At 39.8% G+C, this 26,985-nt stretch overlaps 1 protein-coding gene across 2 annotated transcripts in view; it reads left to right on the forward strand.

Moving 5' to 3' along the window:
- Positions 1-26,985, forward strand: part of arhgef28a (Rho guanine nucleotide exchange factor (GEF) 28a) — a 410,055-nt gene that overhangs the window by 222,494 nt on the left and 160,576 nt on the right. For both annotated transcript variants that reach the window (XM_063049236.1, XM_063049238.1), the window contains 3 exons: positions 12,141-12,268; positions 16,647-17,011; positions 24,825-25,032. In XM_063049236.1, coding sequence (XP_062905306.1) covers positions 12,141-12,268; positions 16,647-17,011; positions 24,825-25,032 — 701 coding nt within the window. The remainder of the gene's footprint in view (positions 1-12,140; positions 12,269-16,646; positions 17,012-24,824; positions 25,033-26,985) is intronic.

A 26,985-nucleotide genomic window follows, 5' to 3' on the forward strand; every position in this document is an offset into this window, starting at 1 on the left:
TTAATTAGCTTGTTAGGGCTATGGCTTGTTCACGGTCATCGTTAGGAAAGGCCTGGTGATGCAAATTTCAAAGATTTATAAATACCCTGACTCCTCAAACCTTGCTCAACAATCAGCAGCCACGGGCTCCTCTAAGCAGCTGCCTAGCACTCTGAAAATTAAAATAAATGATGCCCACAAAGCAGGAGAAGGCTATAAGAAGATAGCAAAGCATTTTCCTGTAGCCGTTTCCTCAGTTCGTAATGTAATTAAGAAATGGCAGTTAACAGGAACAGGTCTTGTTGGGGTCTGGAAGACCAAGAAAACTTTCCGAGGTAACTGCTCGTAGGATGCTAGAAAGGCAAATCAAAACCCCCGTTTAACTGCAAAAGTCCTTCAGGAAGATTTAGCAGACCCTGGAGTGATGGTGCACTCTTCTACTGTGCAGGGACACCTGCACAAGTATGACCTTCCTGGAAGAGTCATCAGAAGAAAACCTTTCCTGCGTCCTCACCACAAAATACAGCGTCAGATGTTTGCAAAGGAACATCTAAGCAAACCTAATGAATTTTGGAAACAAGTCCTGTGGACTAATGAAGTTAAAATAGAACTTTTTGACTGCAATGAGCAAAGGTAAGTTTGGAGAAAAAAGGGTGCAGAATTTCATGAAAAGAACACCCCTCCAACTGTTAACCATGGGGGTGGATCGATCATGCTTTGGGCTTGTGTTGCAGCCAGTGGCATGGGGATCATTTCACTGGTAGAGGGAAGAATGAATTCAATTAAATACCCGCAAATTCAGGAAGCAAACATCACACCGTCCGTAAAAAGGCTGAAGATGAAAAGAGGATGCCTTCTACAACAGGATAACGATCCTAAACACACCTCAAAATCCACAATGGACTACCTCAAGAGGCGCAAGCTGAAGGTTTTGCCATGACCCTCACAGTCCCCCGACCTAAACATCATCGAAAATCTGTGGATAGACCTCAAAAGAGCAGTGCATGCAAGATGGCCCAAGAGTCTCACAGAACTAGAAGCCTTTTGCAAGGAAGAATAGGCGAAAGTCCCCCAAACAAGAATTGAAAGACTGTTAGCTGGCTACAGAAAGCGTTTACGAGCTGTGATACTTGCCTAAGGGGGTGTTACTAAGTACTGACCATGCAGGGTGCCCAAACTTTTGCTTCAGACCCTTTTCCCTTTTTGTTATTTTGAAACTGTAAAAGATGGAAATAAAAAAGTAATCTTGCTTAAAATATTAAAGAAATGTGTCATCTTTAACTTTATGCCTTTTCGAAATCAGTTGATCTTTTACTTGCTTAGCTATTCAAAGTAACAAGAATTTTGACTGGGGTGCCTGAACTTTTGCATACCACTGTATTACCTGCCAGTGTTCTAATCTTAACTTCAAATGAAGATTTGTGATTGACTAACTGTTTAAATTATGTTAAATCTAGGAACAGTTTATATCTGATCTGGGACTAGGTATGATTCTGTTTAGTTAGACATGTACTTGTAGTTGCAAACTGCAAGCAGGGCATTCATGAGACATTATCTTTCAGTTTTATATGAACTCTTGTCATTTGGGAGTGTGTGCTTAGTGAGTCGGTGAAAAGGAGGCAAGGTGTAGGATGCAAACCTGCATCCATCAGTAGCATGCAAATAGGTTGCTGTGATCCATTTGACCCAGAGACTGAGAAAGACGTTTTATGTTTGTCTGGTAATATTCATTGTATCAAGACTCCAATTAACTGTGCAGTCAGAGGAAAAGTTCATAAGTGTAGTGTTTGTAATATGTAGAATATTACAAATGGAAAGGATGGATTATACGAGAGAAGCCGACACAATGTAAATGTGTCTCTCCCTTGCAAGTAAGAGGACAATACCACATACAGTTCACTGTGTCTATAATTATGTGAAAAATATTAACATCACCCGTTACCTCTCTTCAATGAGTGAGATTGAGGATTTAAGTACATTATACCACAGACAGCTGCCTTCCGTTCCTCATTTACATTGAATTTGTTTACAAATGCAATGTTTTATCAAATTGTAACCTCTCATTATTGTTTGCAGACAAATGAGCACATATTGATGGTCAGTCCTCTATCGTGTTCTGTCATTGCACACTTTAGAAGATCAGATTTTTATAGCTCTGATAAACTATAGCTGTAAATGCCAAACTCAGCTGTAAATGATCAACTCAAAAAATGAACAATTTGTATCATTTGATGGGCTGATTAATAGTTAGTATTAATTTGTTCAATTTAGTGGGCTGATTAGTAAATTTGCAGATGACACAAAAACCAGTGGAGTTGAGGATAGTGAGAAGGTTGTCAAAGGATTCAGTAGGATATAAATCAATTGGAAATGTGGGCAGAGAAATGATAGATGGAGATTGACAAGTGTGAGGTGATACATTTTGGGAGGTCAAATGCAAGGGGAAAGTATACAATAAATGGCAGGACCCTTAGGTGCTTGATGAACAGAGTGATCTTTGCTCCCTGAGTGGCAACACAAGCAGCTAGAGTGGTAATGTAGGCTTATGGCACTCTGGTCTTCGATCATCGTCATTTAGAAGTCAGAAAGTCATGTTGCAAGTGTTAGAAGCTTTGCTTCACAATTTTCGGAAATCTCACTGCCACATTTCTTTAGATTAGATTAGATTAGATTCAACTTTATTGTCATTGTGCCGAGTGCAGATACAAAGCCAATGAAATGCAGTTAGCATCTAGACAGAAATGCAAAAAATAGTGTTATTTACAAAATAACTGCGAATAAAAAGTAAGTGCTACAGCACACAAGTATAAAGATTCTGAGACAGTACAATATGGGTGCAGTACTGCTTAGCGCTGTGATGTGAGGTTCAGCAGGGTCACAGCCTCAGGGAAGAAGCTCTTCCTGTGCCTGCTGGTGTGGGAGCGGAGGCTCCTGTAGCGCCTACCGGATGGGAGGAGAGTAAAAAGTCCCTGGTTAGGGTGAGATGCATCCTTGATAATGCTTTTCGCCCTGCCCAGGCAGCGTCTATGGTACATGTCCTCAATGGTGAGCAATTGGGTGCCGATAATCCGCTGGGCAGTTTTCACCACACGCTGGAGTGCTTTGCGGTCCGATACAGGAAGGTCATGGAGCCTTTGGAGAGGGTGGAGACAGGCTTCACCAGGATATTGTCTGGATTGGACAGTATTAGCTATAAGCAGAGTTTGGACAAATTTTGATCGTTTTCTCTGGAGCACTAGAAGCTGGGCGGAGAGCTGAAAGAAGTGTATAAAGTTATGAAAGGCATTGGTAGCATAGATAGTCAGAGTTATTTTCCAGGAATGAAATTTAATTACTAGAGGGCATTAGTATTGGAGAAAGTTTAAACAAGACTTACAAAGCAATTTTTCTTTAGACTGAAGTAATGGGTGCCTGGAATATACTGCCAGGGGAAGTGGTCGAAGCAGGTACAATTGTGAAGTTTATGGGGCACTTAGGCAGAATAAAGCTGGGAATAGGAGGAAGTGGACCTTCTGCAGACACTTGGGAATATTTTGGATTCACATCATGCTTGATACAAACATTGTGAGCCTTTGGGCCTGTTGTTTGCTGCACTGTTTTGTGCTCTAAAGCCATTGTATTTGCATTAAATGGTGGGTATTGTATTAGCAATCATAGCATTAGGTACCTTTGGCCAGGACGTTTGAAAAAATTTGAGCAATAAAATTATATTTCTCCACATCATCAATTGTTGTGATAAACTGCAGCTTTTGTATGTGTGCTGATGATACAACTTGTCAAGTAACATTGACTAGCTAGATTTGCAAGGTGTCTTTTTTTATGAAACTTGACTTTTACTATGTAAACATTACTATTGCTATGAACATCTGGAACCAATTGACAGGCGACGTTAGAGGGTGATCAGTCTGGCAGCTATCAGAACCTATCATAGCATGAGCAGTCTTGCAGACCCTCATCTGGACAGAGATAACCTCTAGAAGGTGCCAATGCTTCTATCAGATCTGTTGCTACACAGCCTACACTTCTCTTATTGACAAAACAGGGGTTTATCCCAAAAGAGGGTCTCCCCGATGTGCTTCCCTACATCAGTGAGAAAGGACTCAGACTGGGGATTGCCTTGTCGAGTGGCTTTGCTCTGTCTACCACAAAAGGCAGGATTTGACTTTCCATTCCCATTCTCACATGGCTGCCCATGAGCTCCTCTACTGCTACAATGAGGCCAAACTCAGGTTGGAGAAAAAAAAACACCTCATATTTGGTTTGGGTAACACCCAAGCTGATGGCAACAATACCATTTTCTTCAACTTCTTTAATATCTCCCCCTCCCTCATCCTTTTTCTTTTCCCTAATCTGTTTACCTTCTTACCACTTCCCTTCCGACCTGCCTATCACCACCCTCTGGTTCTCCTGCTGCTTCAGTGATCCACAGTCCTCTCTAATCAGATTCAATTTTCTTCATCACTTTATCTTTTCCACCTATCCCTTCCCAGCTCCTTACTTCATCCCACCTCCCCCCTTACCTGGTCTCACCTATAATCTGCTAATGTGTACTCCTTCCCATTTCCCACCACCTTCTTAATCTGGCTTCCACCCCTTCCTTCCCTATCCTGAAGAAGGGCCTCGACCTGAACGGTGGACTGTTTATACCCCTCCACAGATGCTGCCTGACTTGTTGAATTCCTTCAGCATTTTGTGTGTGTCGCTTACCATCTTTCAAGAATAATGTAAATAGGAGCACCAACCTCACTAAACGCTTATTTTCAACTACTGTCAAATAAAAAGACTTATGAAGAATCCTTCTCAGATTTGCTGTGCTCAGAAATTCGATAACTAGCCTATGAAGATATCCTGTTCTTCATTCTCATTGACAGGGTTTGCTCCAAAACCAGTCCCAGTTCAGACTGAAGCTAAACAGGACTTTGAAATTGGACCAAAATTTTCCTAGATGGTTACTTTTACTACTCATCTTTACTCCATCTTTATAGACTTCTGCACACATGCCTTCCAATTGCTCCTTTCCTGCAAACGTACATTGTCCCTTCTAATTTATACCGCTGCTCCTTATTCTACCATTCCACTCAACAATAGTGCGATTGTTTTGTTGATTACATGCCTGATGTTATCAAATAGCACTTTAGCTGCATAGTCATTTATACAATTAAGTATTAGATCTTCTTACTCGAAATACTGAAAACTTTTTGTTATACAATGTGCAGGTTTGCTGTTTACAATGAATGACTTTATTGAGTTTGTTACATCATTCCTTCAGAAGTTATTTAGCCAATGTTTTGGCCATGGCATGAAGTCCAAAATCTATTTTAAAACTGGGAAGCTAATTAACCATGTAGTAAAAGTAAGAAAAAAGGAAAATACAAGTTGATTTATATTAACAGTTAGCTGTAATGTTATGCTTCTTTAATCCACCATACATTATCAGTCATGAATAAGTTTGCTGCGTGCATAACAGCAATAAATTAACTTTCTGTCAAGCCTCTTTACTCAGAGGGTCATGAGAGTATGGAATGAGTCACCAGCGCAAGTGGTGCATGCGAACTCAATTTCAAGGTTCAAGAGAAGTTTGGATAGGTACATGGATGTTAGGGGTATTGAGGGTTGTGGTCCCGGAGCAAGTCAATGGGAGTAGGCAGTTTAAATGACTTGACACAGACTCGATGGGCCAAAGGGCCCATTTATGTGCTGTACTTTTCTATGACAATGAATGCTGTCGAGAAACATACCCTCTCTTGAATTAACTGAGTCTTAGCATAAGCTAATCTTTATTTTTAGGATGTATTAACTATTTAATTCAAGTTTAATTTAAAATTAAATAAACATTTATATCAAATCATTAGTATTATTCTTTAGCATTTAAGAATCTCCAAAACTATCACAGAGTTTTGAAAAGGTTTGACTAGAGTAAGTGGCTGCATCGGTCATCTTCTTTCTAAAGGTTCTACAGTATATTAGTGCCTGTGGTTTTGAGGGTAGCAGATTTGAACCATTATTGCAGATACAGATCTGACTTTCTTAAGAGTTAATCTGTCCTGCTAGCTTGGCAGCCCAACTAGTAGTAGCTGGGATCAACAATGGATCGAACAACAGAATACCTCAGAAAGTATAACAGGAATGAGCAGAGCCAGTGCGGATTTGGAAAAGGGGTTTTGCATCTGTCTAAAGTCTTGAGGATGGCAAATTTACTGATCACACAAAACTAAGCAGGAGTATGAGTTGTCAGCAGAAAAAAAACAAGCAAGCTAAGTGAATGGGTGAGTTCAGGGCAGATGGGCAGATGGAATATATCAGGCATGGACAGATGGAATATACCTGCCCTGGCAGTGGGTGGTCCAGTAGCAAATCAGTTCGCACCTCACAGCTCTGGAGACCTGGGTTTGATGCTCTCCGTTTTGTTTGCATGTTCTCCCCATGATTTTTTGGATTTCCCCAAGATGCTCTGGTTTCCTCCCACATTCCAAACACATTGGTTGCGAGGTTAATTGTCTGTCATATATTGCTCTTTGTGTAGGCAAGTGGCAGGAAATTTCCTGTTAGGGGCTAAAGTGTGAAGTAAATGGGGGTGTGCATTGATGTGGAAATGAGAGATAAAGTAGGATTAGAATAGATGGTCTGTGTAAACATGTCTGTGTAAATTGACTGTTTATTTCCCTCCAGAGGTACTGTCCAAACCCCTAATTCCTCCAGTATTTTGTGAATGGACTGAAGGCCTAGTTCCTTGTTGTATTGTTCTATAATGTGGAAAATTATAAGTTCATCTATTTGGTACATATAAAAGTAGATTTTCTTAAACCTCAACCTGTACTCTCTAATCCAAACAACGTCCTGGTGAATCTCTCCTAAGCCCTCTTCAAGGCCTTCACCTTCTTTCTGTAATGTAACAACCAGAACTGTGTTTGACATCTTCAGAAAGTTAGTAATGAGTTCTCAGTAAATGTACTCCATGCTAATTTATATTTCCCGTTTTAACAAGCCTTCTCAAGGTAGCAGCATCACCTGATCATGGGCATTCTCATCACCCCTCCCTGTTTTCTGGAACCTAAAATAGGTTTAATTTCTAACTTTTCCTTGTTCTGAAGAAAGTTATTGATTTGAAACATTTCATTTCATAGGGCTGCTGATGTGATTAAGTATTTACAGCTTTTCCTGCTTTTCTTATTTTAGAAAAGCCCCATCTTGCCAAATTTATATCTTCCGATGTTACTCATTGCACTCATGATGGCATGGAACCAAAGACTTGATACCAAGCTTATCCCATGCTTTGTATTGTCCCTTAAAAAATCAGGGGAAAACTATGAGTAGAACTTGGTCTCCTTACTTTATGTTTCTAGGATTTTCCCATCTAATTCCCAATCTATATAAAATTCAGAATGTACCATTTTGAAGATTATTAAATAGAACTTTGAAGTATAAGGGGTGATTGATAAGTTTGTGGCCTAAGGTAGAAGGAGTCAATTTTAGAAAACCTAGCACATTTATTTTTCAACATAGTCCCCTCCTACATTTGCACACTTAATCCAGCGGTCATGGAGCATACGGATCTTGGACCTCCAAAAAGTGTCCACAACAGGGGTGATTGATAAGGTCATGGCCTAAGGAAGAAGGAGATGAGTTATACAGCTCTTGTTACATGCACGTCAACTCTTTGATTGATTATGCAGAAAGTTAAGTTAATAACTCACCTCCTTCCACTGTAGGCCAGGAACTTATCAATTACCTCTCATATATAGAGAGTGCTTGCCTGTGGAATTCCCCATCCTTTTATGATTAAGGAATCTCAGAGTTACCCCACAACTAAAAATTGATGGAATGGGTTTGGCAATCTAGCTAATTTGTCAACTATAGGTTGATCAGATGCATAGAATTAGCAAACGGGAAACCCTATCAAATCTTTTTATAGAAAAGAAGCTTTGGAAATTCATGCCTTAGTTTCCACCATGTCCTATTTATCCCCATGCTTTACAGATCCTACATTGGATTCTGGTAAAACACCACCAATTTTAGAAGTGTTGTCCTTATTTTGAAGACCATTGCTTTGATCTCAAATATTTCTAAACACCCCTGTCCCTGTAATCATCAAATTCTGACCTCTTAATCATCTCTGGAATTAATGCTGTATCTTCAGTTATAAGATTCTGATCTCTGATCTCCTCTCCTGAAACAACTCCTGATTAATTGTAATCTGTCCTTGTATTTCATTATATGTCAAGGTATAAAACTTGTTTGATGGCTCTGTGGACAGGCCCATGGATGTCTGTTATATAAATAAATTGGTTGTTTAAAAAGGGGGAGAATGGCAACATTTAGGCCATCTCTATTTTTAGCTTACTGGGAATCAGACATGAATATCTCCCAGAAGGGAAATATATTCTCAAATAATGAGAGAAATTATAAATAGACATTACCAGCAAGAAATGTTCTTTATTTCTAATTTATGGTCAATGTCATTTAAAGAAAAGTTGCTACACAGATGTTGCTTATTAGATAAGAGAAGAAGATTGTAGCATAATAGGATGGATATTTGCTGGATTTTTGTGGGCCATGTGTTCTTATCTGTGGATAATTTTGATTGTGGTTCACTAGGTCAACATTAAAGTACATCATCTAACACTTGTAACATTGTGTTATGCAAGCTGTAGTCAAAGTGTGCATGATAAGCAGTGGTATCATTAATCCATGAACAAAACTCCTTTGCACCTGTCCATCCGCACTCGGCTGACATAACACAAAGAGTAGACCAGTGACAGGAAATAAGGACTAAACAGATTTGCATCTGTACTAGTCAAAGAGAGCTTTAATTATTTGTCCGTTTGTCATGCATTTATTTGTTGGGGTGGTTATTGAGCTCAGCTGTGTGAAGCTGCTGTAGTCTCGGATTTTCCCCAGATTTAAGTCCACGCTGGTCTGTGACAGTGATTGATAGGTGCCACATCTGGCAATTTTTAGCACATACTTACGTCCATGCAAGAGGGGTATTTCCTTTGTTATGAGCAGCAGAGAGCAACGACCCCCTTGGCCATGTTGATGTTGCCAGACGTGATCAGGCTGAGATTTTGTTGACTGGGCAAGTTGGTGGCATCTCCAGAGAGAGCTTCTTGGTTTGTTGTTGCCTGCTGTAGCCACCACTGCCAGTGGAGTGCGGCATTGAGGAAGGGGGGTGGGGTGATGAGGACTGAAGAGAACACTACTTTGCTGGACTTTCAAAGGCTACGTGAGGATCCCACTCCACACGAGGGCCCTGAATGAAGACCCAGTCTCTGCTTGCATGAAGCAGGATTTTGTAAACAATTGGAGTTCTGAAGATAAATGTTGAGTTGTCATCTTGCTACACAAGTTCCTGCATCATCCATCTCAAACAAGACGGATTTTAAACATTTCCCCTTGGCATTCGTTACCAAGCTTCTAGCAGTGACAAGAGGCTTCAGACACTAGCTTTCAATAAGCTCCTATTATCAATGCATCCGAATTATGCAGTGATGATCTCTACTTTATTTGGAAAGACTTTCCACCACGTACTAAACATAGGTCAGAGATGTGGAGACATTTCCCTGGGCTCTATAATCCAGCTCCAAAATCCCATTTAGCATCAAGCACCCTGTAGCATTCAACACACACAAAATGCTGGAGCAACTCAGTAGGCCAGTCAGCATCTATAGAGAAGAGTACAGTTGACGTTTCGGGCCGAGGCCTTTCAGCAGGACTCTGTACCATTGTCAGCCCCGTCAACGATACAGAATAGTCACCGTAGTTCACAAGTGACACTTCATGTCTACATTGAGTCATCTCTAAAATAGATTGGTGTTTCTTCACTACCTGAAAGTAAAGATCAGCCTTATAGAAAATGAGAGATGTCCTTTTTAAAGAGCAGGGTTTCCCTCCCTCTACTACTGATGTTGCCCGCACCCACATCTCCTCCATTTCCTACACATCTGTGCTCACCACATCTTCCTGCCATCGCCACAGTGATAGAGGCTGTCAGTCTCCATATCCATTTCATTACCCTCTGCAGCTTCTGCCATTTTCAAAGGGACTCTACCACTAAATGTATCTTACCTCCCTCCCTCCGCTTTCTGCAGGGATCACTCCCTCTGCAATTCCCTTGTCCATTTGTCACTCCCCAGCAGTCTCCCTCTGTGTACTTATCCCTGCAAATGCTACAACTGCCCATACGCTTCCACCCTCACCTCTACTCAGGGCCCCAAGCTGGGGTTTTCTATTGCGTCCAGTGCTCCCAATGTGGCCCCCTCTACATTGGTGAGCCCATTGTAAATTGGAGAACCGCTTCGTCAAGCACCTTCACACCAACCGCCACAAGTGGGACTTCCTGGTGGCCAAACATTTTAATTCCAGTTCCCATTCTGACATGTTGATCCGTGGCCTCTTGTGCCAAGATGAGGCAACCCTCAGGGTGGAGGAGCAACACCTTGTATTCTGTCTGGGTACCTGCCAACCTAATGGAATAAAGACCAATTTCTTCCGGGGAACAAAATTCCCCCCACTTTCCTCCATTCCACACTCTGACCTTTTACTACTTCTCATCTGCCTATTACTTTCCCCTGGTTCCCCTCTTCCCTTTCTCCTATTGTCCACTCTCCTCTCCTATCAGATTCTTACTTCTTCAGCCCCTGTCCTTTCCCACCCACCTGGCTTCACCTATCACCTTCCAACGGGCCATTTCCCCTCCACCCACCTTTTTAATTCGGGTATCTCCCCCTCTCCCCTTCCCTCTCAGCCTTGATGAGACTCAACCCAAAACATCGACTATTCGCTCCGTTCCACAGATGCTGCCTGATCTGCTGAGTTCCTGCAGCATTTTGTATGTATTACCATGTAGAAAATGAATGCCTTATGATCTTGGAAATTATAGGACAAGAAAATAAAAAAAACTCTTAAGGGATTCTATAGGGCATAATTGCATCAAATATTAGTTAAGCCTAATATACAGCACAGGGTACAATACTTATGTACAACTTTGTATTAATTCTCACTAAAGTTTATTTTAGTACTCCTATCAACATGATTAATAATTAAGGTTTGCTAATTTAATCTTACTGATTCTAGTATTACTGAGGCAGTCCAGAAAGCAACTTCAGAAGTAGAGTATTATTTCAGTAACAACAATGAACACTCATTGCACTACATATTTTGTGATATGATTTCCTGAGCAAATATTCAAATTTCATAATAATCATTCACCAGTGTCTTGTGGGTGTGGCGGCAAAATATGGGGAATGTTGCTTTGCCGTGCCTCCTGGCCTCCATGTAAATCTGCTGCTATTCTGTGTGAATCATTAATCTGGTCAAATTTTGCAATTTTTTCCCCCCAAAAGATGGCTCTTTGCATTGTAGTATTACCTGACTACAAGTTGAATTTTATTGTGAAGATTGCTGGAATTGTGGATGATGGTCCACCTATAGATGCTATTGACATCAAAGACATTTTTAGATAAAAATTTTAGAAAATTTCTACTTGAAGAGTTTTTACAAAAAATGTTACTGTGGGGGCAGATCATGGGTTACCACAAATCAGAATAAATTATAGAATTGCAAAATCATTACTCATCTAATTCTGACATGAAGGTACTCAATATCCTGCATACTAAGGTAAAAGGAACTTTTCCTTGGGTGTTTAATCCCTCAGAGTTGATACGACTGCAATATAAAGATGCCACTTTATGTAGCAAACAGAACTCATGCAAGTTCAAAACTGCAACAGCTTCTTTCCAAAAGCACAATATTATTTTTTAAGCAGAATCCATTGGGTGAAGGCTGAATACACTCAGACTGTATGTATAAAATCAATCCTAGTTCAGGTCATCTGAATTCTGAGTCACTTTATACAATCTGCATCATTTTGTTTGTACTCTCAGTGTACAAGTGTTCCTCACAGGAATCCTTAAAAAAACCAAAATGGATTCACTATTTGATGACCATCTACCTTTTGTAATGCATGGTTTAAATGCTAATGAAAATAAAGTGCCATATTTTGAGTCTTATTACTAGGCTATTGATTCTGAGTGTTTGTCAAAATGGTCATTCCAGATTCTCAGATCTGCAATGCTTTCTTTAGGAGACAGAGTAAAAGTTTCATTTGATTTAATCACTCTTTTCTAGATGGTAAATACTTGTGATTCCTTTTCTGTTTATAGAGTTCAGCCATACTTCACAAGAATTCTTAAAAAAGTCAAGACCACAGCCATCTACACTTTCAGCAAGGCATTCTTCCATGTTAAATGGCAGAGCAGAAATTTATGCCAATTGTATGGTTGTTGATCAGGTAAGTCACTAAAAATATTTCGGCCCGTTCTGAAGAAGTCCAAAGACGTTGGTGACAAGTTTTCTAAATGGTTCTTCTGTTTCATGCATCACATCTAATGGAAAACATTTATTTGTTGTTAACTATAATGAAAATAACTAATTATAAAATAATTCCCTGATAAGTGATCTTAAACACATTTACTGGTGGCAGTAAACATTGCAACAGAGCTGATTATAATTTTCAACAGTTCCTCCTATGAATGAATTTTTATTACGGTTAGAAGAGTAGATAGACTCTAAAAGGACTGTTGTCAGTGTGTGTGGTGAATGAATGATAAAATTGGATTTTTTATCTACAGTTTCCTACTCAGATGAAAAGTTGGTTGCAGCATTGGCAGATGACACTTATTCCCATTATGTACATTTTGAGAAGTTAAATAGGAGTTCAACATATAGAATAAATGGTAAGGGAATAAGGAATCTTGATTAACAGAGAGGCTTCGAGGCCCAAGTCCATTGTTACCTGAATGTAAGATAAATAGGTTAGTGATGAAGGCACATTCATTAGTTGGATATAGAATATAAGAGTTGGGACATTATACTTTAACTTTATAAAACTTTACAGTTCCAGTCAGTACTTTTTAGGAACGATATGATTGCACAGGAAAGAATACGGAGGTAATTTACTAAGGTGTTTTCTGGACTAGGGACAGTAATAATGGGAAGAAACTGGATAGGCTGTTTCTCTTCTCCTGGGAGTGAGGGAGGCTGAGGAGTGGTGTGAAAGAAGTATTGATTATGAAAGGCATTGTTAAGGTGGCCAAAGGAGCTGGTAGAATCAGACAGACACTTAAATAGTTCAATGTAAATTTATTATCAGAGTATATACATGTCACCATATACAAGCCTGAGATTCATTTTCTTGCAGGTATACTCAATAAATGTAATAACCATAATGGAAACAATAAAAGACAGCACCAACAGGGCGGACATCCAGTGAGCAAAAGACGACAAACTATGCAAAAAGAAAGAAATAGTAATAATAGCTTAAAAAGCAATCAACATTGAGAACATGAGATGAAAAATCACTGAAAGTGAGTCCATGTGTTGTGGGACCAGTTCGGTAATGGGGCAAGTGAAGTTGAGTGAAGTTATCCCCTCTGGTTCAAGAGCCTGATGGTTGAGGGGCAATACCTGTTCCTGAACCTGGTACATGAATCCTGAACCTCTTGTACCTTCTCTCTGATGGCAGCAGTGGGAAGAGAGCATGACCTTGGTGGTGGATGTCTCTGATGATGGATGCGGCTTTCCTGCGACAACGCTCCATGTAGATGTGCTCAATGGTGGGAATGGCTTTACCTATGATGGACTGGACTGTATCCGCTACTTTTTGTAGGATTTTCTGTTCAAGGGCGGTGGTATTTCCATACAAGGCTGTAATGCAACCAGTCAGTTTAACCTCCATCACACATCTATAGAAGTTTGTCAAAGTTTTAGATGTCATGCCAATCTTTGCAAACTTCTAAGGAAATAGAGGCGCTGCGGTGCTTTCTTCATAATTGCACATATGCTGGCCCATGACAGGTCCTCTGAAATGATAACACTGAGGAATTTAAAGTTGCTGACCCTCTCCACCTCTGATTCCCCCAGTGAGGACTGGCTCATGGACCTCCAGTTTCCTCCTCCTGAATCTATAATCAGCTACTTTGTCTTGCTGGCATTGAATAAGAGGTTGTTGTTTTGGTCAAGGCATAGATGGGTGCATTCCTAATATGAGCAAATTGGATTAGTGTAAAAGGGCAAAATGATTGGCATTGACATGGAGGACCACAGGATGTGTTTCTGTGCTGAATGACTTCATACATCTCCAGCAGTCTTGGCAGCTCATCATTGTACTATTCAGACTCCTTCCCCAGCAAGTTTGTATGTAATACTGGACAACAATTTTTTTCAAAAGTGTTGCTTCCTCAGAATTTTTTTTTGTTTATGATAGACCGCTTGAAGCTGAACACAAATATTATTTCAGACCACTTGTATCACGTAGGAGTTTGGAGAAACAAGAAATTAACTTTAATTGCATTTAATGTATTTAATTGCATAACGATGCTGACACTTTTCAATAATTCAACTAAACTAACAATGTTCTGTTGTTGATTTTTATTTGTACTCAGTGTCTGAGGTTTCTTTCTTAAGTGTCCGACAATAAACAGCCAGCATTGATGGATTCCAGTTGCCCTGATACCATTTCTCCATGACTGCAATATCCTGGTGAAACCTTTCACCATGCTCATCACTGACAGTGCCAAGATTTGCAGGGAAGAAGTCTAAATGGGAATGCAGAAAATGAATCTTTAGTGACATGTTGTACTTCATGGTTTTGTAAGCTTGAGGTATTTTGTCAACCAGCTGCACATAGTTTGGTGCTCTGTAGTTGCCAAGAAAATTTTCAACAACATCTTTCAATGTTTTCCATACCATTTTCTCCAGTCCCAATTGCCTGTCATTGATGACTGGTTTGATTTGTGGACCAACAAAAATGCTTTCCTTAATCTTGGCATCTGTTATTCTGACTTCAATTATGAATTGATATAACAAATGTAGGCAATTTAAAAATATAGGTCATGATGGGGAACTTTCATGGCGATTTTCATGATCCATAGGCCAAAGTCCATAAGATACACCAAAAAATATTCAGGAAGCAAGATCTTTGTTGTTCAGTGTTGGTCATTTTAAATAGCAGAACTTGTTCTGGCTATTCAGAACTGTTTCCCTGTACATGGCCCATATTTAGTTGTAAATAATCTCACAACTAGGGAAGCAATGAAGTTTGCTTGAAGAATGATCCACTCTAGCAAGTTCTGCTTCCTTCTGCTTTTTATATGTGATGGGCTTGGAAAAGCACAAACAGACATTTCATAATGCGTGAGGGGCACAATAAACTATGGATTGCCTTCATAATCTTATTTTATGTTACATTTCAATCTCACAATTCTTATGAACTATGCACTATACTAGTCGCCAGCCGGTCGATCTTTGAGACTTTCCCAGTAGATCCTGAAAAAAATGAAAAATAAATACACAAATACTGTTGTAATATGAGCATTATAAAAATAAGTAATACTAATTAGGATAATGGTAATATAGCAATACTTCCGCTACTGAAAGTTGTTTGTAAAGAGAGATTGTTTCTGGGTTACGGGGTTTTAGTTCTGTTCTTTCTGCCCAGTGCACATGTGTATAGCTCCCCTGCCATGCACCATGGTAGAAAAGACCGGAAGCAAAACCTCGCAACCGGGAAATACTATCATAATTAGTATTACTTATTTTTATAATGCTCACATTACAGCACCTTTAATTCTATGTTTCATTGTTTAATTTTATTTCAACATGAAAAAAAAATGAATAAAAATTGACTATTGCACTCAGTGTGATGACGGGGGCTGAATACTTTCTGCTAGTTCCCTGAAATTGGCTGGTAACTACAGACAGCCAGCTTGAGACAGTCTGAGGTGTTTGTCAGTAGGACAGCTCCTGTACTTAGATTAAATAATTTTCATCTGTTGCAGCACAGCGCCCTCGCAAACCTCCTGACAGACTGAATATTTGAATGGACAGGTTCCTTTGTTAGACTGACTTTTGAATCTGCCATGTTTTTCAGGTGTTTTGTATTGGTAAACTGTTACTGAGACATTAGTGTAAGTTTTAGTGGTACGCAAGATAATGACACCACTGATTTTTTTTCCCAGTTCTTTTACATTTGGGGAATGTTGGAATTTGAATGGGGAGAAGTGTTGTAATGTGAGCATTATAAAGATAAGTTAATACCAATTAGGATAATGGTAATATAGCAATACTCCCACTACGGAAAGCTGTTTGTAAACAGAGGTTGTTTCCGGGGTTGCGGGATTTTACTTCCGGTCTTTTCTGCGCATGTGTGTATAAGCCCCTCTGCCGCATTGGTTTTGCCGTCCCAGATAAAGTTGTTCCTTTGGACATGAAGTTGTCGAGTGGTCTTTTTTCAAAGTAGAAGTTACTACAAAGGGTATGAAGTATTGTAATATTCTTAAAGACAGCTATGGTCTGTTTGATATGCTAGTTGCAGTGTTTCCTTGGATGAATTAATTTGAAAGTTTGACAGAAGCATTTTATGTAACTCAAATACAATTAGCCTAAATAAAAGGCCCACATTGGAGGTACATTCTGAGTTGTTTTTCTCTAAATGATTTAGTGGGTAGATCTTGCCTTTCATTAAGGCTGAGGTAGGGGATCTTGGGCTTAAAAAGGTTGGCGACCACTACACTACACTATTAATGCATTTATCAATTATGGTTTTATATTGCACTGTATTCCAGCTTTGGTCTCACATTAACAAAATTTTCTTTACTTGATTTTTTTAGGTAGATGAGGGTGATGTAAACTACAATATTGATGGTGCTACTACTGGAAGTACCAGTACTGAAAACAGACAGAGTGGAAAACTATCTGAAGAGGATCTCGGTCAGGGTTACAATACCTCTGCCTCTAAGGAACCCGACATACCTGCAGTATTAGAGTCTAATGTATGTAGGACATTTTTAAGTGAATGCCCTGAAGATCAAATAGATAGTGCCACAATTCTCAAAGAAGATCAGGATAATTTAGTGGAACAAGTTTCCAATTTGCCTTCACCTGATAGTATTTTCTGCCAGTCACTAGTAGTGTCTCAGAACCATGGCTATGCTAAAGCAGAAAGTTCTTCCACAAACATTAGCAGTAAGCCAAGGTAAGTTGCTATATTTTTGTAATAAGTTTTTAATGTTAACCGAATAGTTGATAGATTTTAAGATTTGATTATACCAACTTAATTTCATGTAAAATTATTGTGAATGGAATACTTTTCAAGTAAGTAAGTATGAAGGTGTGGTGCAGTTGTCATAGCGATAGAGTACATAAAAAGCCCCCTGCCCCACCATGTCCATATGAACCATTAGTTCTAATGGTGTGTTCCAGCACCTGGCCCTCAGCCTCCTTTGCCTTATGGTTCAAGTGGTCACTGATACCCTGAAACAAAGCTTTTGGTTTTGGGCACATCAGTTATAGAAACATAGCATTCTCCTCCCTCCCTGCCAAGGATCCACCTATCATCCAGATCCACCTTTTTATAGTGGCTACTTCACCTCTTTCTGACCTGAAGCATTGATTGTTCATTTCTCTCTAAAGGTGCAGCTTGTTTGTGTGTAATTACGTGTAATATGAAGAAAAGTTTCATACTAACTACCATATCCATGCCCCTCATAATTTACATCCATCAAGTCCCCCTCCCTTCAACCTCCTTTACTTCAAGCAAAATGAACTCTGTCATAATAGACATACTCTATCCCTGGCAAGATCCTGGCGAGTCTCTTTTGCATCCTCTTCAATCCATCCACATCATTCCTGTGGTTTGTCGATCGTAGCAGAATGTAACACCTGCAGAGTGACCTTGAAGCAAGTATAGTTCAGAATAGGTGTGATGTTTATATAAAGTCATAATGGATTAGATAGGAAAAAATAGAAGCTATTCCCATTTATGAATGCTTGTAGAATTAAGAGACATGGTTTCAAAGTAAAATTTATGGGACATAGATAAACATTTCTTTACACAAAGCGATTATGACCCAAGCTCAGTAAGTCTCATAGAAACAGAGAAAGATATTCAGAAAAAGATTTATACAAACATAAGTGAAAATAATTCATAGGCCAAAGCCAAAAAGTGGGGAAATGGGATGGATTGACGGTTTTTCTGATTTTTGATTTTTAGTTTCCCTAAGCTTAAATTTGTTCTAGCACTATCATACTATCCCCTCCCCATCATCCTCCCTTTCCCCTTGGTCCTCCCTCTCTCCCTCTTCCTCCCTAGCCTCTCAAGCCTTTTTCCCTAACATACTTGATATCTCTAAGATACTTGATACTGGCATTGAGTGGAAGTGGGTGGACAGATATTCTCTGGGATCTCCGTGAACGCATGTTTTCCATGGCCGTTTCTCTCAGCTATTAATGACACAGCAAAATAAGTTGTTATTTTGTCAGCAGGGTATTCGGTGAAGTTTACTGCTTATAACTGTGTCAGTCTTTTACATGGTTCTTGTTTGTCACTTTGCTTCTTGAGATGAAATGGTAGAGAGGGAACTGGTAAAGAGTTTGCCTTTGGCCTGGTCACTGAAGAAATGGGGCATGATATTAGGTGGAAGAAACTGTTTTAGACTGAAAGGTAATTAGTCCTGAACATGAATTCCTCAGTGATGCATATTATTCAAAAACATTGTTATCTGCCTGCCCTGGGGAATTTAATTAACATTACTTTTCCTGGAAACAGTCTCTTCCTGATATTAGGTGGTGTAATGTACTTTAAGGCATGATTGGAATTCTAAATCTGACAACATGGTCAGAGTTCATTTGCCAGAAGTTAGTTAGTGAAGCTTTAGAGCTGCTGAGTTGTGTACATTAGCTCCCAAAGCATGTCTGGAATTTGAAGTTCAATATCTGTTTTGCATTTGATCAACCAAAAATCTTGTGAAGAAACAGTTATATCTGAACCTATTTATATGTAGTGGCCATTAACAATCCAAAGCACTACATGACATCAAAGTTTAGCTTTATGTTCTCCAATGCCACTGCCATCAGACATAATCTTCAAAAGACTTATGTTTTTAAATCCATCTGTCCTGATGTCTAAAGATCAGAAAACACAAAATCAATGGGCATTATCATTAATTTGGTGGAATGAGAATTTTCAGTACACTACATCAATGTCCAAAGTCAAAGAATTTTTTTTAATCAAAACCAGATCAGTATATACTACCTTGAAATAAATTTTCTTGAAGGCATTTACAGGGAAGAAACAACACAATAGGATTAACAAAAAGCTATACATAAACAAAGATGGACAAACAACCAATGTGCAAAAGAAGACAAACAGTGCAGATAGTAAAACTGAATGAATACTGAGATCATGAGTTGGAAAGAGATTTTGAAAGTGAGTCTGTAGGCCGTAGAATCAGTTCAAAAGAGTGGTAATTAAAGTTATGCATACTGGTTCAGGAGCCAGTTGGCGGTAGAGTAGTAGCTATTCCTGAACCTGGTGGTGTGGGACCCAAGGGTTCTATACCTCATACCTGATGGCAGTGTGAGAAGAGGGCATGGTCTGTGTGGTGGGGGTTTTTGATGATGGATGATGATTACCTTTGCCAGCACTCCACATAAATGTACACGGTGGTTTGGAGGGAGGCCTGGTGAAGGAAAAGCACGAGCTTCTCTGTTCATTACTAGGTTTAATGGGCTTTAATGACCCAGGCAAACTAAACTAGATCATTCAGCTTCAAGCAGGTTTGTTCATCTTCAGCATTAATTGGATTAACTTTTTTGACTAATGATACGTTAGTTTCTACTTCAAGCTTCATTTTCAATGGAAAATTTTTGCCAAATTAAATAACTGATGAATTGATCAGCTCTGTGGTTTTTGATCTCTCTTTTGAAAAATTCCGAATCCCTGAATGTCTATCATGCATATGTGTACTTCAAAATGCAGAATACCAGAGAAAAATATTTCTGGAAAGGGGCAAATTGATGTCACAAATTCATATAATCCCCTTCAGTTTTCACTCTCCTTCAGCAAATCCAAAGATTTTTGCTTTTAAAAGTAAGAAGCCTGCAGGATAATTTTGTATCCTATCTGTAGTTCTATGAATTCATTTTATTTTTATTTTGAGATTAGGCTCGTTAACAGGCTCATCCAGCCCAACAATCCCGAGCCACCAATTATGCCCCTGTGACCATATACACATGGAATATTCTCAACAAGAGAAAATCTGCAGATGCTGGGAATCAAAGCAACACAAAATGCTGGAAGAACTCAGCAGGCCAGGCAACATCAATGGAAAAGAGACCCCTCATGAGTCTTGATGAAGGGTCACAGTCCGAAATGTTGACTGTTTGCTCTTTCCCATAGGTGCTGCCTGGCCTGCTGAGTTCCTCCAGCATTTTACCTGTGTTGCATTGGGATATTGCAAGCAGTTTTGGGTCCAGCTAAGAGAAAATGTGCTGGAATTGGAGAGGGTCCAAGAGGAGTTCATGAGAATGATTCCAGGAATGAAAAGGTTAACATGTGAGGAGTCTTTGATGGTCCTGGGTCTGTGCCCGCCGGAGTTTAGAAGAATGAATTCTGATCTCATTGAAATCTTCTGAATATTGATAGGCTTAGATAGAATTGATATGGAGCTGTTTCCCGTAGTGGGGGAATTTATGACCAGAGGGCATAACCTTAGAATAGAAGGGCATCTATTTAGAAAAGAGATGAGGGGGAATTTCTTTAGCCAGAGGGTAGCGAATCTGTGGGATTCATTGCCGTGGATGGCTGTGGAGACCAAGTCATTGATTTTATTGAAAGTGGAGTTAATAGGTTCTTGATTAGTCTGGGCATCAAAGATTTTGGGGCGAAGGCAGAAGCATGGTGTTGAGAGAGATAATGGGTCAAGCACGATGGAATGGTGGAGCAGACCCAAATGGCCGAATTCTGTTGCTAAGTCTTACGGACTTGTGCACTAATTAACCTACTAAATCCTACATCTTTGGAATGTGGGAGGAAATCGGTGCACCTGGAGGAAACTCATACAGTCATGAGGAAACATGAAGAATTCTGGCAGGCAGGATTGAACCTGGCCCATTGGCACTGTAATAGCATTATGCAAAGCACTAAGCTGCTGTATTTTTCTTGTTGGGCCACTGTGTCAGTTTGTCCACAAGTGTCCTGTTCATCTATTGCAATCTCTTGTATATTACACCACAAAAGGAAGTTACTCAGCCCATCAAGCCCCTGCTGCAGCCCAGCAGATCTGCCCCACCAGTCTCAATCCCTGTTTATTTCCCTGTGATGTTATAGTTCAGTCTCTCTCACATACGCTTCAAATTCTCTTTGATTCTTTTATCACTCGCTTACGCTCAGGGAGAACCTACAGAAGTCAGTTACCCTACCAGTGCATCCTTTGTATGTGGGAGAGAACTGGAGGGGCCAGTGGAAACCTGCACAGTCAGAGGGAGAGTGTCCCAAGTTCCAGACAGGCAACAGCTGCGGAAAGCTCACCGACATCTCTACTTGCAGAGGTGGCTGAAGCGAGCTGGGCTATGCACACCTATACTCACGTCCTTTACAGGCGCGCAGAAGAGAGCATCCTAACGTGCTGCATCACTGTATGACATACTGCAGTAGTGGGGAAGGCTCTACAGCAGGTAGTTGAAACTGCCCAGTGCAGCACCGACACCAGCTTCCCTGCCAGCAAGGGCATACAGTATATACAGAAAGGTGCCGGAAAAGGGCCAGTAGAATCATGAAGGATCCCACCTACCCTGCTCATGGACTGTTTGTCCCACTCTCATCAGGGAGGAGACTACTTAGCATCATGCCAGGACCACCAGACTCAAAAACAGTTACTTTCCCCAAGCAGTATGGCTGATCAACACCTCCACTCACTACCCCATCCCACACACCTACCACCGCTACTTTATCATTTCCTGTCAGTAATCTTATGTACAGACAATCCTGTGCCTAGCGTCACTTTATGGACATACAGTCAATCTACTAGAAATATAATTTACCTTGTGTATTTATATTTATTATGATTTTTAAATCTTCTTTGCGCTGCATCAGAACCAGAGTACAATTATTTTATTTTCCTTTACATTTCTGTTTCGGAAATGGCATTAAACAGTCTTGAATCTTGAACCCAGGACCCTGAGGCAGTGATACTGCAGCTCGTTAGAGTTTGTTCTCACATAATCTGCTTCCTTTGTGAAGACCCTTGTTTAATAATTTCATCAGTTCTTTCTCAAGATGCAGATTTCCTTTTCAGTCCTTGATAAATTCAATTTTGACTTGTGTAAGCTTCAAATGCTTTTAAGTATTACATTTAATGATGATTGATAGCTTTTTGCCTTGCATCTTAACTTCATCAAATCCTGCCTGTATTTTCCATAATCTTAATGATTACTTATGTGTCTTGCCCCTGACAGTTGTTAAAAGCTCCCTTTCTATCTCATTATTTTAACTTCTATTTTATTTGGCAATGAGGGCACAGTAAGTTTTAATAGTATGAGTTTTCTATTCAAAATAACATGCACATTTTGATTTGAATTATTGTGTTCATTTTAATGGTTTATAATGTAATCAGTGTTTCCTTTATGGCTACACATCACTGAAATTAGACCTTTATCATCTATCTTTAGTGAGGTCAAGAGTCTATCTTACCATTTATTTTTAATCTGTTTCCATAATTGCTTTAAGCTGATTAATGTGGGAGGATATTGATTTTGGATTTCTATAAAAGGTGAGGGTGTAATTGGTTTTTACTGAAAGGATGGGAGTATATATAAATAATTCAGATAAAAATCTGATGGCACCTTTGCCATCCAATGAAAGAGGAGAAAAAGACTGTCAAATCCAGTAATAGAGATCATCTGTTTCTATAGGTATACTTTTATTTCAATAAGCTTAGGGAAAGCTTTCTTTTAATTTTTACTTGTAGAAGTTTCGACACTCTGCTGATGTTTTCTAGAAAGTGACCTCAGGCCTGCTGTCATATTGAATGGTTACTTAGTACGGAAAAATGGATTCTTGACCATAATCTACCTCGTGATGACCCTGCACCTTATTGTCTACGTGCACTGTACATCCTCAAGCTGCTACACTTTACTTTGCCTTCTGTTATTACAGTTTTATTTGTATTTGCTTAAACTAATTTACTCAATTACTCAACTAATTTACTCAAAATAATTTACATAATTATTTTGAACATTTAAATAAAAGGTTCAAGCAATTTTAAAACAAAATCGTTTTTTGTGTATCTAAAAGCAGAATAATATGTAGTATCCAGAATGTTAAATGAAATAGTTAAAAGTTTGTCTTGTGCATTTAATAGTATAACTTTTATATTTCTGTTAATTCTAATAATTGCCAGCAAAATCCATGCTGTACTGTAACCCCATCATGATTACAGGATTGAGCCATCCTGGTTGTAAATTGGCAATTATTGGCAATGCATCTTCTTAAACTAATGTCAATGAAGTGTAAGTTATCACTGTAAAGATATCACACTGCAATATTGATTTGGTGGTATTGGCTTGAGTTTTAAAAAAATGAGTGTGTCCTGTTAGGACTTGTCTGCGGAATGGGAGATCGCAATGTGAACTAGAGACTGTTCTTGTGGACTTTATGCACCAGTTTTAAAAAGCGAGCAGGGCCTTGTCTGCAGAGTGAGAGATTGCTTGGATGAATAGTAACTAGGGTTAATTTGCACGAACAAGTAAAAAGAAACGGGTTTTGAGCTGAGTGGCCATTGTGTGAGTGGACAGTGTTAGAGTGGTCAGGCTTTGGCTGAATGGGCTTGAGTGAGAACAGGCGCAGGCTAGAACTAAAATCTGAGATGTTAGAGGCATAGCAAGTTTAAGCAGGATGGTAGTTCAGGCAGTGGAATGCTCCTCCTCTGAGATGTGGGATTTCAGGGTACTTAATGGTGTCCCTAATAAACCACATCTGCAGGAAGTGCAGCTAGCTTCAGCTCCTGACCGACAAGGTCAAGGAACTGGAGCTGGGGATGAGTTATCAGGGCACAGCAGCAGCAGCCAGGTTAGTGGCACTGTGGCTGGCTCTGAGGCTCAGCAGGAAACAATAAAGTCAAGCAGACCGATAGTTAGGGGGATGGATGGGAGATTGTGCGGCCACGAAAGAGAATCCAAGGTGGTGTGTTGCCTCCCAGGTTCTGGGGTCCAGGTTGTCTTAGAGAAGCTGCAGAAGATTCTCAAGAGGGAGTGTGAGCAGCCAGAGGACATGGTGCACAGTAGGTAGAAAGGGGGAAGAGGGCCTATGCAGTGAGTACAGGGAGTTAGAGAACTCTAAGGAAGTAATCTCTGTATTATTCCAGCGCCATGTGCTAGTCAGGGCAAGAATAGGATGATGGTACAAGTGACTGAGTGGACGAGGAAGTCGTGCAGGGGACAGCGTTTCAGATTTCTAGATCATTGGGATCTCTTCTGGTGAAGGTATGAATTGTACAAAAAGGATGGGTTGCGCATGAACCCGAGAAGGACCAATATCCTTGCGGGCAGGTTTGCTAGATCTGTGGGAGAGGATTTAAACCAAGTTGGCAAGGGGAAGGGAAACAAAGCAATTGAGCTGACCATGGGACAATTGATATACAAGTTGATGCAGTGTGTTGTGAGACTGTGAGATGGACTGACATTTGACAGGGCAAAATTGCAGTCAGTGGGATGAGCTGAAGTTTAACATGAAATAGAAAAGGCATGTAATAAGGACAACCTTACGATAGTCGGGGGGGGGGGTTCAATAGGCAGGTAGATTGGGAAAATCAGGTTAGTGCTGCATCCCAAGCTAGGGAATTTGTAGGTTAACCAGAGTATCAAGTGTTCCAGGGAGAGGGCAAGAGAAAGGGGTTGAGAGGGATAATAAATCAGCCATGGTGAAATGGCAGAGAGGACTCAGTAGGCTGAATGGCCTTATTCTGCTGTGTGTCTTATGATCTTATGTTCTTAACTAATTGTTTTTATAGATTCAACTTTGATGGCATTGATGCAGACAGTGAAGGAGAGGAGATTTCAGATCGATCTCAGGGCTCATGTACTCCAAAATCTCCAAGCTCTGCTGCATTATTTGCTAGCAGTGGGGATGAGCTGGACTCCTTTGAGGCTCATCAGGAAACTGAGATGAACATAAAGGGACTTGAATCCATGCCTTCAACAGGCAGCTTATTGTCCAAGGTATTCCAATGGGTGCAAACTGAACCAATGCTTATATAATCAGGGCATCTGGCAAGGTGATGCTACAAGGAGATATGTTCTGTATACAGGCCTCATTTTTAAAATTCAAAGTTGAAAGTAAATTTGTTAACAAAGTACATATATGTCACCATTTCCTACCCTGAGATTTGCTTTTTTTGCAGGCATTCATAGTACTAAGAAACACGATAGAATCAATGACAAATTGCACACAATAATGGTCAAGCAACCAATGTGCAAAAGACAACAACTTGTGCAAATACACAAAAGACAAAGCAAAGTAATAGTCATAAATCAATAAGTCATAAATATTGAGATCACGTATTTCAGAGTCATTGAAAGTGAAGTCCATAGATTGTAGAATCAGCTCGGTGATGGGGTGAATGAAGTTTTCTATTCTGGTTCAGGAGTTTGATTTGTTGAGGGGTAATAACTGTTCCTGAACCTAGTGGTATGTGACCTAAGGCTCCTGTACCTCCTTCCTGATGGCAGTAGAGAGAAGAGAGCATGTCTGTGATGCTGGTGGTCCTTGATGATGGATGCTGCTTTCCTGCGATGTGCACAATGGTGGGCAGGGCTTTACCTGTGATGGACTGGGCTGTAGCCACTAATTTTTGTAGGCTTTTCTGTTCCAGGGCACTGGTATTTCAATATTCCAGCCTATTCCCTGATGGCATTGTTGCTCTTTTCTTCCTTGCACCATGTAATAAAATGATGCAGTGTCCTCTGATCAGCAGTCTTTCTCACTACTCCCATTACCTCTTCTGCTCTGAAAAGATAGTCATTTAAATATTGCAGTAAAACTAAAGCTATTAATATTAATGCTTTCTTTAGAACAGCAGTCTCTGCTGACATATATGGGCAATTAAACATGAAAAGAGAAAAAATGTTGACTGATACTCATTTTCCTTTCAGTATCTTTATTGTAACGGTATCTCACCAGAGATTTAACAGCCATATTCACAGAACATTGTGAATTAGATTTACATATGTTATAGAAACACAATAAACTCATAGCAATAACGGGGGTTTCACCGTGCCTGCTCAAATTAATTTTTAACCACGTACTGCCAAGCAACCTTGAAGGTATCAAGATGTTATTTTCATTTAATTATTATTAGTGCATTCTTAAAAAAGGTAAATAGTTGTTTTAGAAAATTTCTTTGACTTTGTGACTTCTGCTGAACCTGATCTGCTGCCTCACTTCCTATATACCGTCTCTTACTGACTACATGTATTGTGCCTGGGTTGAACGAGTTTTGTCCATCTTTCTGGCTCTTTGCACTGACACACAGCATGGCTTCAGGGGTGAGAAGTCGGAGATTGTTGTGCTGTGTGTCTGGTTTCAGAATATTCTGAACTTTTGACAGGAAGAAAATTGGAAGTAGTGCTTTGCCTCCTTTCATTGAATTATTAAAAAGAAAACTGTTTTAAAAATAGAAAATAGTTATTCAAAACACGTACAAATCAATAGGATATAAAGTAAAATTTAAAAAGAAATGTATACCTCCCCAGCTGAGAATTCTCATTGAATCTGATCCTGTGGAATCTCAGACATTGGAGAGTTGATACCTCAGCAAATTACCAGAAAATCCCTGTAGGACTGGGTTCCATTATTGTGGCCTATGTAGAGTACAGCACTGAAATAGTGCATCTCCTTCACAATGATCTTAGAATTATCATTGATCCCTTTAAGTCCAGAACTTGCTTGAGTGGGAACAGTTCTCCTCAGAAAAGTTGGTTGCAGGTAGCATGATTTATTTCAAATTAAATATCCCCATTTGTACTTCCTGTATTGGCCTGTGTTTCTCATTTACAATTATTCAGTCTGTTTGGTTGAGGATGCATGCTGCTTTAGAAGATTCTCCCAAGTTAATAATGCTGAGCTCGCTATATAGCCGTGTCAACACCTTGTACTCTGACACTGAATGCATT

This window comes from Mobula hypostoma, chromosome 5, assembly GCF_963921235.1.
Source record: "Mobula hypostoma chromosome 5, sMobHyp1.1, whole genome shotgun sequence".
In the NCBI taxonomy this organism is placed as follows: domain Eukaryota; kingdom Metazoa; phylum Chordata; class Chondrichthyes; order Myliobatiformes; family Myliobatidae; genus Mobula; species Mobula hypostoma.